The 13,127-nt window shown below is 46.1% G+C and overlaps 1 protein-coding gene across 4 annotated transcripts in view; it reads right to left on the bottom strand.

The window, feature by feature from the left end:
• Window positions 1-2,152: 2,152 nt before the first annotated feature.
• The window catches only part of SNAP47 (synaptosome associated protein 47), a 39,885-nt gene continuing 28,910 nt past the window's right edge, over window positions 2,153-13,127 (bottom strand). For 3 of the 4 annotated variants that reach the window (XM_044294111.1, XM_044294109.1, XM_044294110.1), the window contains exon 5: window positions 2,153-4,966. In XM_044294111.1, the coding sequence (XP_044150046.1) occupies window positions 4,820-4,966 (147 nt within the window). In that variant the 3' untranslated portion in view covers window positions 2,153-4,819. The remainder of the gene's footprint in view (window positions 4,967-13,127) is intronic. The other variant, XM_044294108.1, reaches the window with a different exon arrangement.

Below are 13,127 nucleotides of genomic sequence, written 5' to 3'. Positions count from 1 at the left end.
AGCTAGCCTAACCCAATGTCCACAGTTGGATGTGGGTGGTGAGGCTGTGTACAGAGAATGGACAGGGTAGGGAATTCCAGATACCTGCTGCTGAGCCATTTCCATAGGGTCAGGAGCTCTGTACGGCACAACCTGTGGTGTAGACCATGGAGCTTCACTGGTCTCTTTACAGGGTTTTCAAGACTTTGATAAGAGAAGAGGCATGCATAATTTGGGGTCAGACGGTTTCTTGTCTCTGTGACACTATTTACCACTTTGTGATAATTCTACGGCTACATTCACAGTTGTGGTCGGACCTCCGGCAGACTGTTCCGGTATCAATTCAGTCCGTCAGCTGAAAGCCGACATTCATGCCGAAAACCAGTTGGATCCCATTATAGTCAATGGGATCAGGGGGCATATGGTCCTGTCCAGAAATGCTGGATACGGTGAACTCCGGTAGCCGAATCCTCTGCTGGATCAAGCTACCCGATTCAGGACGCTGATGTGAACCTAGCCTTATTGAGAAAGACAGACTAATGACTAGCAAAATGTCTTCAAGAGAAAATACAAGACCAGTTACTCTGACTTATTCCTACTTTTAAACATTGTCGCCTCCATCCTGACACTCTCCAGCTTTTTCTAAACTACAACTCCCAGAATGGACATTCAATTAAAAGTCATGAGTCCTGTTGGGCATTTTGGTGAACCTAGGGGTTCTGGTGAAACTATGTGTTATACTGAGGTGAAAGCCACTACCTGGTCATTGTAATGAACTTGTGGTGGGAGTCATCTACTGAACTTGTGCTACAAGCCTAGCTTGGAGATCTGCTCAACTGTTGATGCTCACCAGAGGGACGTTCTAATTGACTTGAGGCAAAAAAAAGTGATTCTAATGAATTTGAGGTACCCTTATAAACATTGTAATGAACTGGAGATGGTGATCCTGCGAGTACAAGTGATCTTGTGGTCACTGCTAATGAGCATTCTAATAAAGAAATAGGATCGCTGCTGGACACTTATGAACCTGTGATAACAGCATTCTAATGAATGGAGCTGGAAGTCTTCCTGGGCAGCGCAATGAAATGATGAAAGTCTTGGTGGGAACACGGATGAAGAGATAAGAGTCTTGGAGGTCACTGTAATAAAGAGATGACAGATTTGGTGGACACTATTTAAGAGATGAGAGTCTTGGTGGCTACTCTAATAAATAGATGGTGGACATAGTTTTGGCAGACACTAATGAAGTGCCCCAAAAAACTGTCATAATCTTATTAAAGTGTCCAGAGATGATGGTCTTGGATGACACTCAAATGAAGAAATCATAGTCTTGGGGGGACACTCTAATTAAGAGATAATAGTCTATGAGTACACTCTAATGAAGAGATTACAGTCTTAGTGGGCACTCTAATGAAGAGATTACAGTCTTAGTGGGCACTCTAATGAAGAGATTACAGTCTTGGTGAGCACTCTAATGAATATAAAGTTTTGGTGGGCAGTCTAACGAAGAGATTACCGTCTTGGTAGGCACTCTAATGCAGCAGAGGTGAGTCTTCCTGTTCACATGGGATGAAGTATCACAGACCTTGGTGGAGACCATATAAGGGCCGATGTTTGGTGGAGACCATGATCTGGATCTTACAAGTGGGACCAATTCTTGAGAATTACAGGGGCACAGATGGGATTGAGTTGACAGCAGAAGACACTAAGAATTCTCGGAACATAAAGAATACATGGAAGGTTCTAGATATCAGTGACATGGACCACATCTGGAGAAGGTCGGATGAGCTGCCAGCTGCACACTATATACTTGTGGTAAATGTCTACTTGACATGTCTCATATGTTCCACACGTGGTCTCTATCTTCTACGTCACTAAGTGCACATTACCCAACACATCCACCGCGTCACACCCCACAGCTGAGACGATAATGTGCAGTAGAGTTGTTTGCAGCACGTCATATGATCTCACTGATCGTGGGCGAGGTTCTGCAGCTGCCATATGTTACAATGTAAAATGCACCGGTCTACATATCATATGTAATAATGGAGGGAGAAGATCTCAAAGGGAAAGTTCTCAAGTATTTACACAGCTTACGAGCCGCTTCCTGAAGTCACCGTTTATCCTCATGCTCCTTGAGTAATCTATGGTAGAACGTGCAGTGTGCCCTTAAACTGGGTAATTCTTCTCCAATTCATCCTGTCGTTGTCTGATCTGTCGGTGGAGCTCAGTTGTATCACCGGATTTCCTGCCTTCTTTTATTAAGCAATTTGGTTAAAATCACAGATAAAAATTTACAGAAAAATTGAATGATCTGGGAATTACTGAGGAAAGAGACATCAGATAAGGTGACTGTGCCCGAAACCCATTTCAGAAAACAACCACAGGCTGCTACTACATGGAAACCATACTGTAACAGGGATTTCCGGATTGGAGAGGGTGCCTGGCAGCCCTCTCCACTGAGTTGCCCAGCTGCCCTATCCCTTGAGCTGGTATCCATCATGGCCAGTGCCTCTCACCTCCACTGATAGCTGTCTCACCTCCATTAGCAGCCCACATGTTCTTTCTGCCTGCATACTAATGACTGTAGGTCTTCAGGGCTACTTATCTCACAGACATTTGCTTTTACTATAGTAGATCAGCAATAACAGAATTGGCCACTAGGAGGCCTCAGCGCTGCTTGCAGCAGACACACCTCCAGTGTAACATGCAGCGCATTACATTTATATCCAGCGGAGGCTTTTCACTCTCTATAGTGCGGCTTACCTGCAATGTCCCACCTTACCCAGTGACAGACCACCTGAGACATATTCCCCCCACCACGGCCTTACATACAAGACATTTCACCCACCTTATACCATAAGTACCCTCACTGATGTACCTCAGTGGTACCAAGTCCACAGCAGCACATTACCCACTGGCATCTCACATCAGATTAAAGACACAGTACACATCGAGATTCGAACATTGATGCAAGTCACATGACAAACTTAAGGGACATATTAGTTGTTAGAAGTTATCTTCTATCGACAGGTGAGGGTGGGGGTTTGAATGCTGGGACGTCCACTAATCACGAGAATGGGGGCTCTGTACCCTTTAGGGCCACCCAAAACATTATTTTTGGTGGCTTAGATGAGGTATGGGGTCCCAATTGTCATGATCAGTAGGGGTCCTGGCAGTAGGACCCCACCAACCTCATAGTTACCCACCATTCCTGTGGATAGGTAATAACCTTTCAGTGTGGAGATAGACACTTCATGTTCTATCGCAGTGACAGAACGGTGACTAGTCCTGCATGTAGCGAATCAGCTCATCTTCTGGAGTTACGTCTTCTCCTGAGGTTAGGTGTTTTCTTGGGAACAAGTTTTTTCCTGGAGTTAGGTCTCGTTGTGCACTTACTGTAGGTCTTCTTGAGTTGGGTCTTTTTTTTAGGATTATGTCTTCTCTTATGGTTAGTTCTTCTCCTGGGGTTAGGTGTTCTTCTACAGTTGGGTCTTCATTTGGGGTTAGGTCTTCTTCTGGGTCTTCTCCTTGGGTAAGCTCTTGGAGTAAAGTTTTTTCCTGGAGTTGGTGTTAGAGCTTCTTGTACACTTTATGTAGGTCTTCTTGAGTTAGGTCTTCTGCAAGAGGTATTCTTCAGGAGTTGGGTATTCTTCCAGGGCTGGATCTTCATTTAGGATTAGGTCTTTTTCTGGGTTTAAGTTTTATTCTGGAGTTAGGTCTTCAAGTGGAGTTAGGTTTTTTCCTGTTGTACACTTACTGTAGGTCTTCTTGAGTTAGGTCTTCTCCTTGGGTTAGGACCTTTCTTAGGGTGATGTCTTCTCCTGGAGTAAGGTATTCTTCTCCAGGAGCGAGTTAGGTATTTTAGAGTTGGGTCTTTGTTTGGGGTTAGGTTTTCTTCTAAGGTTAAGTGTTATCCTGGAGGAAGGTCTTCTACTGGAGTTAGGTATTCTTTTCCGTGAGTTAGATATTCTTCTAGAGCTGGGTCTTCCTTTTGTGTTAGGTCTTCTTCTGGAGTTATCCTGGCATTAGGTCTTCTCCTTGATGATGGTGGAAATGAGGTTATGGTGATGTAGTGATGATGATGCTGGAGGGACGAGGGGCAGTTATAGTGAGGGGAAGGGGTGGTCATGGTGGGAGTAGTGATGATGGTGGGATAGGGGTGATGATCTGTGAAAAGCTAGTTGACAACTGTCATGATCCAGGTCATGCAGGTCGCTTTGGGTAGTCAGCAGTATATGTTACCCATGCAGGATCTCAGGGCTGTGGAGTCGGTAGAAATATTACATGAGAGAGATGACAAGCTGATGATTCTACTACGTCAATACGTTATTACTAATTATTGAACAAGCCATTTATGAAGGAGTCGAAGTTTTGGCTTGAAGGGACGGATGATAGGACCGCCCACTGGACTCCTAAGTATAGAATTAGCGGGATAAAAAATGAAAGAAATACAAGTTATGATCTTTCCCCACTCTGCTCGGTGCGGCTCGCAGATAGGACCGCCCACTGGACTCCTAGGTATAGAACAAGCAGGGATGGAAATTAATCTGCTCGCAGATAGGACACCAAGTTCAATATGACAGGTTCGCCTTAATGACTTCACAGTCCCGGCGTAGCGGATAGGAATGCACCAGTGGGTGCAGTGGACGGAGCTCGTATTTTGGGGCGATTTTATTTCTGTTCCTGATAACACATTTCATTAATAAGAACAATAAATAAAGTTCAGATTTTCTGTATTTTCCTCTCTCTGATTTTTCTGTTTGCAGCCGTTTCCTTCCTGCCCGCAGAGAAGGCAGAGCTACCACAGTGGTCACCGGCGGCCATGTTGCAGGAATGTTCAGATTAGGTTCCGCATCCTGCGCGTCTGTTTGTTGATCTTCAGGATCGCTCTGTCTGTGGAGCTCGTGATCTCGTCCAGCGCCTCGTCCTGCCGCTCCAGCTCGTCCTCCGCCTCCAGTGCGATGCTCTTCAGCTTGGTGAGGATCTGCGGGAAATAGCAGAAAACTACTGGAGGACTGGACCACGTAACACGGGAGGAGGGAGGGTGGACTGGACCATATTCCACAAAGGTGGGCGTGATATAACAGAGGGCTAGACCACATCACATGAGTGGGCGGGGGATATAGGAGAGGACTGGACCACATCACACGAGGGGGGGGTGATATAACAGAGGACCAGAACACATAACAAGAAGGGGTGATATATACAGAGGACCGAACCATATAATTCAAGGGGGGGGGGGGGTAATATAACAGACAACCGGACAACGTAACATGAAGGTGAAGGTGATATACCAAAGGAGCAGACCATATCACTCAAAGGGGGAAGTGAGGACTGGACCATATCACGCAAGGGTAGGAATAATATAACTGAGGACCGTAACACATCACATGAGTGGGTGATATTACAGAGAACCAGACCATATCACAAGAGGGGGAGTAATATTATAGAGGACCAGACCACGTAACATGAAGGTGATATAACAGAGGACTGGACAATATCACGCAAGGGTGGGGGTGATATAACAGAGGACCAGACCACATCCCATGGGGGGGGGTATAGTAGAGGACTGGACCACATCTAACTAGGGATATAACAGAGGACTGGACCATATCACGCAAGGGTGGGGGTGATATAACAGAGGACCAGACCACATCACATGGGGAGTATAATAGAGGACTGGACCACATCTAACTAGGGATATAACAGAGGACCAGACCACGTAATACGAGGGTGAGGGTGATAGAGAACCAGACCATGTAACATGAAGGAGGGATGGGGGGTGATATAACAGAGGACCAGACCACATAATACGAGGGTGAGGGTGATAGAGAACCAGACCATGTAACATGAAGGAGGGATGGGGGGTGATATAACAGAGGACCAGACCACGTAATACGAGGGTGAGCGTGATAGAGAACCAGACCATGTAACATGAAGGAGGGATGGGGGGGGGTGATATAACAGAGGACCAGTATCACGACCGGCGTGCCTATCACATACGTGACACAAAGGGAGGGAAAGAGGAGGCTCTGTCCAAGGGAGAGGGAAAGGTGGTGACCCCTGACTCACCTTGCAGCTGGCACCTGACTGCCCTGACGTCCCTAGACGGGTTCCTCACCCGTACGCCGATCACGTGCCTAAAACCCTGGCTTTCCCTAAGATGAGCCCTAGATAGTGAATAGGGTGGTGGGAACAGTAGTCCGCACCACTAGCTCTAAAGGAAAACACCAAGGAGAGGACAGACAATACAGACTACACATATAATCCCAGGTGGGCGACAACAGAAGACAACAAAAAGCCCAACAGGGATCCGGAGGGTAACACTCTGGAACAACAACCAGGATTCACAGCTCCAGTGGGTCAGTATAGATGTCCAGGCAGGAAGCTCTATATCTGGCAACCAGAGAAGTGGGAGAAGAGAATATAAGGAGGTTGGGAGTGACAGACAAGAAACAGCTGAGGAGGAGAAGCTACGGATCCCTGAGTGAGACAAAAAGGATAGCAAGGCAAACACATAAAACTATCATTAAGAAACAACGTGATCTTTAGACATAGAGCGCGCGGCCACCCGCTGCGACTTCCTGACCCCGGGTATAACGGAGTCAGACGTGGCTCTTGACACCCTCGTGACAGTACCCCTCCTTTCACGAGGGGCCTCCGGACACTCAGGACCAGGTCTCTCAGGATGAGAGGCATGGAAAGCCTGAACTAACCTGTTGGCGTTTACCTCTGACGCTGGAACCCACATTCTTTCCTCGGGACCGTAACCCCTCCAATGCACCAGATACTGAAGAGAGCGGCGGACCCGACGAGAATCAACAATTTTGGATATTTGAAACTCCAGATTACCATCCACAATAACAGGAGGAGGTGGCAGCGGTGATGGTTCTAGAGGTGGAACATACTTCTTGAGTAACGACTTATGGAAGATGTTATGGATCTTAAAAGTCTGAGGTAGCTCCAGGTGAAAAGCCACGGGGTTAATGACGGCTACTATTTTATAGGGACCAATGAACCTAGGACCCAGTTTCCAAGAGGGAACCTTTAATTTAATATTCCTAGTAGACAACCACACATAGTCATTCACTCCTAGGTCCGGACCTGGCGACCGTTTCTTATCGGCCATGCATTTATATTTACCACTCATATTTTTCAAGTTAGCTTGCACCTTCTGCCATACCGATGAAAGAGATGATGAAAACCGTTCCTCTTCGGGAACCCCAGAAGACCCCCCCCTCTTTGAAAGTACAGAATTGGGGATGAAAACCATATGCACCAAGAAATGGTGACTTGCCAGTGTATTCCTGACGGCGATTATTTATGGCAAACTCGGCTAACGGTAAATATGATGACCACAACTCTTGGTTTTCAGACTCAAAACACCTTAGATATGGCTCAAGGTTTTGGTTGGTACGCTCAGTCTGTCCATTCGACTGAGGATGAAAAGCTGAGGAAAAAGACAAGTGTACCCCCAAACGGGAACAAAAAGCTTTCCAAAACTTAGAAATAAACTGGGTTCCCCGATCCGAAACCACATTGGAGGGGACCCCGTGAAGCTTCACGATTTCACTGATGAATACCTGAGCAAGATTCTTAGCATTCGGAAGTGCGGGTAACGCAATAAAGTGTACCATTTTGCTAAACCTGTCCACTACTACCAAGATAACAGTTTTAGCCGCAGACAAAGGTAAGTCAGTAATAAAATCCATTGACAGATGTGTCCATGGCCTATTGGGGATGACAAGTGGCAATAAAGACCCTGCTGGACGTGTATGAGAGACTTTCGCGCGCGCACAGGTAGAACAAGAAGACACAAAATCCAATACATCCTGACGCAACCTTGGCCACCAAAAACGACGAGACAATAGCTCCAAGGTTGCTTTACTACCCGGGTGCCCAGCAAGTGCCGAATTATGATGTTCCTTTAATAACGGTACAAACAATTTCTCTGAGGGGCAAGAGGCCGGGGCGTCCCCCTGGGCCTCTAACACCTTCCCCTCCAGAGCAGAGTGTACCGCAGAGACAACCACTCCTCTTTGTAAAATGGGTACCGGATCACTCACATTACCCCCTCCAGGGAAACTACGAGATAATGCGTCTGCCTTGGTATTTTTTGCCCCAGGACGATAGGTGATTACAAAGTTAAATCTGGTAAAGAATAGCGACCACCTAGCTTGTCTAGGGGTGAGACGCTTAGCCGATTCGAGGTACAGAAGGTTTTTGTGATCCGTAATCACCGTGACGGGGTGGACTGCCCCCTCTAAGAAGTGACGCCACTCTTCAAACGCCAGTTTAATCGCCAACAGTTCCCTATTTCCAATATCGTAGTTCTTTTCAGCTGTAGATAACTTTTTGGAAAAGAAAGCACAAGGACGCCATTTGCCAGGAGACGGACCCTGAGACAATACAGCCCCCACTCCCACCTCTGACGCATCTACTTCAACAATAAAAGGCTGGGAGACATCAGGTTGGACTAGTACAGGTGCCGAGGTAAACCTCTCTTTTAGAGAGGAAAATGCAACTTTAGCGGCGTCAGACCATTTAGAAAAATCAGTCCCCTTCCTAGTCATGTCAGTGAGGGGTTTAACGATCACCGAATAATTTTTAATGAACTTTCTATAGAAATTTGCGAAGCCCAAAAACCGTTGTAGAGCTTTAAGGTTCTCAGGAAGATCCCAATCTAAAATTGCCTGGACCTTCCTAGGATCCATATGGAAACCTGAAGCAGATAATAGATAACCCAGGAACTGTATTTCCTGAACGGCGAAGACACATTTTTCAATTTTTGCATATAATTTATTCGTCCGTAGGACCTGCAGTACTTGCCTGACATGTACTTCATGTGTTTTCCGATCAGCCGAATAAATTAAGATATCATCTAGGTATATGACTACAAACCTGCCGATAAGATGACTAAAAATATCATTAACGAAATGTTGGAAGACAGCAGGAGCATTGGTCAGACCGAAAGGCAGGACTAAATTTTCATAATGCCCCTCAGGGGTGTTAAAAGCTGTCTTCCACTCATCCCCTTCCTTGATACGAATCAGATTGTAGGCCCCCCTAAGATCAAGTTTGGAGAACCACTTAGCACCTGCAATCTGATTAAAAAGGTCAGGAATGAGAGGAAGAGGGTATGGGTCTCGGATGGTTATTCGGTTTAGCTCGCGGAAATCTAGGCAAGGACGCAGGCCCCCATCTTTCTTTTTAACAAAGAAAAACCCTGCAGCCACGGGTGAAGAAGAGGGTCTGATGTGTCCCTTAGCCAGACTCTCGGAGATATAATCTTTCATGGCTTGTCTCTCGGGACCCGAAAGATTATATAACCTGGACTTGGGTAATTTTGCACCGGGAATCAGGTTAACCGGGCAATCATAAGGACGATGAGGTGGTAGCTTCTGACAACCCTTTTCAGAAAAAACGTCCTCAAAGTCCGAAACAAATGTAGGTAGGGAAGCTATTGTCACAACCAGACAGCTGAGAAGCTCTGACAGAGGCCTTTCAGAACCTCCCCCTTGAGTTCTGTGTTGTGGTATTCAGCTCCTCCTCTCATTAGCATCTCTCAGCTGTTATGTGTTGGACTAATTGTTTCCCTTTAAATTCTTCCCCAGAATGCTTTTCTGGGCGGCTTATATTTCTTCCTGGAGTATGTGTGCTTGCCCATCTGGTTCTCCTCTCCTCCACAAAGTTAAGTGTTACACTGTTATCTGTTATTTTCTGTTTGCTGGATCCCAGGTGACCCTGACTCCCTCCGTGTCTGGTGTAGGGAGCCGGTGGTCGTGTCCCCTCACTATTGTAGGGTGCTCAGGGCTTTATAGTCAAGGTTCGTGGATATGCATACCTCCACCATTCGGATCTATGCATAGGCTGAGCAGCCAGGGAAAGTGCCAGGTCTTCTACAGGGGTCTCCCTTTCGTTCCTTAGCTTTTGGATCCAGCGAGACATTTATGCATGTTGTTTTGCCTTGTTACCTGTACACATTCCGTGACATTATAAGCCGCCAAAACCGTCTTAAGCATGGATCCGGTTTCACTTTTGGCTGAACGCTTCCAGGGTCTTTCATTGGAGGTAGCTGACCTCCGTAAGACTTTTTCTCAGCTTCAAGTGACCGGTTCAGCTTGCGTTCATGGAGCTTGTTCTGAGCCTAAGATCTCGCTCCCGGATACGTTCTCCGGGGGTAGTGAGAATTTTGTGCGTTTTAGAGAGGCTTGCAAACTCCATTTTCGTCTTCTTCCCCATTCTTCTGGTGATGAGGAACGGAGGGTGGGGATCATTATATCGCTGCTCAGGGGTAACGCTCAGTCCTGGGCCTTTTCGCTGCCGGAGGGGGCACGGCCTCTCCGTTCAGTGGATGAATTCTTTTTAGCCCTGGGTCAGATATATGATGATCCGGATCGTATTGCTCTGGCGGAGTCTAGACTACGTCTCCTATGCCAGGGTAAACAATCCGCAGAAATATACTGCTCAGAATTTCGGAGTTGGGCAGCTGATACTGGTTGGAATGATGCTGCACTCCGAAGTCAATTTTGCCATGGTCTTTCAGAGGGATTGAAAGATGCATTTGCCTTTCATGAAAGGCCTATTTCTTTGGACTCTGCTATGTCTCAGGCCGTTCGTATTGACAGGCGTCTTAGAGAGAGAGGAGAGATCTCTCCTTCCTGTCATACGCAGTCCCAGGACTGTGCAGCGGTCCCATTCTGTGCGCAGGGGTCTCAGTCGCTGTCAGCCCCTTCTGAGCAGGAGCCCATGCAGCTGGGGTTGATTGCTTCTGACAATAGAAGATTCAGCCCGCATGGGAGGGTTTGTTTTTGTTGTGGAGGTATAAATCATTTGGCAAATATTTGTCCCTCTAGGAGATTCAGGCAGTTCTCTGGGAATAATAAAGAAACAAAGAGGAAAAAATCTTAAAAAAATGTTCCGCCTGTTGCTATTGGCAGGATTGAGGCGGAGATTGAAGATTTTCCGTTTGCTTGTAGTTCCCGTTTTGTCCTGCCGGCTAGGGTGGCGCTAGAGAGCAAGAACATTTTTTGTGAGATTTTTGTGGATAGTGGAGCAGCGGTCAATCTCATTGATAATCACTTTGCGATAACTCATGGTTTCCAGGTGTGCGCTTTGAGAAAGGATATTCCTGTATTTGCTATCGATTCCGCTCCACTTTCTCAGAAATCATTAAAGGGCATAGTTCACAATATCCGTTTAATTGTGAGTGATGCTCATGTTGAGGATGTGTCATGTTTCGTCCTTAGCGGTTTGCCCACCCCGCTGGTGTTGGGGCTGCCCTGGCTCACTAAGCATAACCCCACCATTGATTGGCAAGCGAGGCAAATAAATGGTTGGAGTGACTTTTGCAGAGAGAATTGCCTCACGACATCTGTTTCTGAGGTTGCTACTAAGACTGTACCATCTTTTCTCTCTGAATTTTCGGATGTCTTCTCTGAGAGTGGAGTTCAGGATTTGCCCCCGCACAGGGAGTACGATTGCCCTATTAATCTCATCCCAGACGCCAAGCTGCCTAAATCTCGTTTATACAATCTTTCCCAACCTGAGAGGATCGCTATGCGTGCTTATATCTCTGAGAGTCTGAGAAAGGGACACATACGACCCTCGAAGTCACCTGTTGCCGCTGGTTTTTTCTTTGTTAAGAAAAAAGATGGTTCTTTAAGACCTTGTCTGGATTTCAGGGAGCTGAACAATATCACAATTCGTGACCCTTATCCGCTTCCTCTGATCCCGGACCTACAGTCATGTGAAAAAATTAGGACACCCTTTGAAAGCATGTGGTTTTTTGTAACATTTTTAATAAAAGGTTATTTCATCTCCGTTTCAACAATACAGAGAGATTAAAGTAATCCGACTAAACAAAGAAAACTGAAGAAAAGTCTTTTCAAGATCTTCTGTAAATGTCATTCTACAAAAATGCCTATTCTAACTGAGGAAAAAGATAGGACACCCTCACATGTATTCCCTCTTAAATTGGCTCAGATCTCACACAGGTATATCACACCAGGTGCACATAATTAGTAGATCGTTACTCTGCATGTTGAATGAGGCTTGCCCTATTTAAACCTCAGACATTTAGTTTGGTGTGCTCCTGACTGTTGAAGTGAGAGTGAGCACCATGGTGAGAGCAAAAGAGCTGTCAGAGGACTTCAGAAAAAAGATTGTAGCAGCCTATGAGTCTGGGAAGGTATTTAAAAAGATCTCAAAAGATTTTGAAATCAGCCATTCCACTGTCCGGAAGATAGTCTACAAGTGGAGGGCTTTCAAAACAACTGCCAACATGCCCAGGACTGGTCGCCCCAGCAAGTTCACCCCAAGAGCAGACCGCAAGATGCTAAAAGAGGTCTCCAAAAACCCTAAAGTGTCATCTCGAGAACTACAGCAGGCTCTGGCTACTGTTGATGTAGAAGTACATGCCTCTACAATCAGAAAGAGACTGTACAAGTTTAACTTGCATGGGAGGTGTGCAAGGAGGAAACCTTTGCTTTCCAAGAGAAACATCGAGGCCAGACTGACATTTGCCAAAGATAAAGTTGACAAAGACCAGGACTTCTGGAATAATGTTCTTTGGACAGATGAGTCCAAAATTGAATTATTTGGACACAACAGCAGAGGACATGTTTGGCGTAAACCAAACACAGCATTCCAAGAAAAGAACCTCATACCAACTGTGAAGCATGGAGGTGGAAGTGTCATGGTTTGGGGCTGCTTTGCTGCAGCAGGACCTGGTCAGCTCACCATCATAGAATCCACGATGAATTCTACTGTGTATCAGAAGGTGCTTGAAGAACATGTGAGACCATCAGTTAGAAAATTAAAGCTGAAGCGGAACTGGACCATGCAACATGACAATGACCCAAAACATACTAGTAAATCAACCAAAGATTGGCTGAAAAAGAAGAAATGGAGAGTCCTGGAATGGCCAAGTCAAAGTCCAGATTTGAATCCCATTGAGATGCTGTGGGGTGACTTGAAAAGGGCTGTACGTGCAAGAAACCCCTCAAACATCTCACAGCTGAAAAAGTTCTGCATTGAGGAGTGGGGTAAAATTTCCTCAGACCGATGTCGAAGACTGGTAGATGGCTACAAGAACCGTCTCACTGCAGTTATTTCAGCCAAAGGAGGTAACACTCGCTATTAGG

Source organism: Bufo gargarizans, chromosome 5, assembly GCF_014858855.1.
Source record: "Bufo gargarizans isolate SCDJY-AF-19 chromosome 5, ASM1485885v1, whole genome shotgun sequence".
Taxonomy (NCBI): Eukaryota; Metazoa; Chordata; class Amphibia; order Anura; family Bufonidae; genus Bufo; species Bufo gargarizans.
The sequence above is the reverse complement of the archived record's forward strand: the minus strand, read 5'-3'. Positions and strand labels throughout refer to the sequence as shown.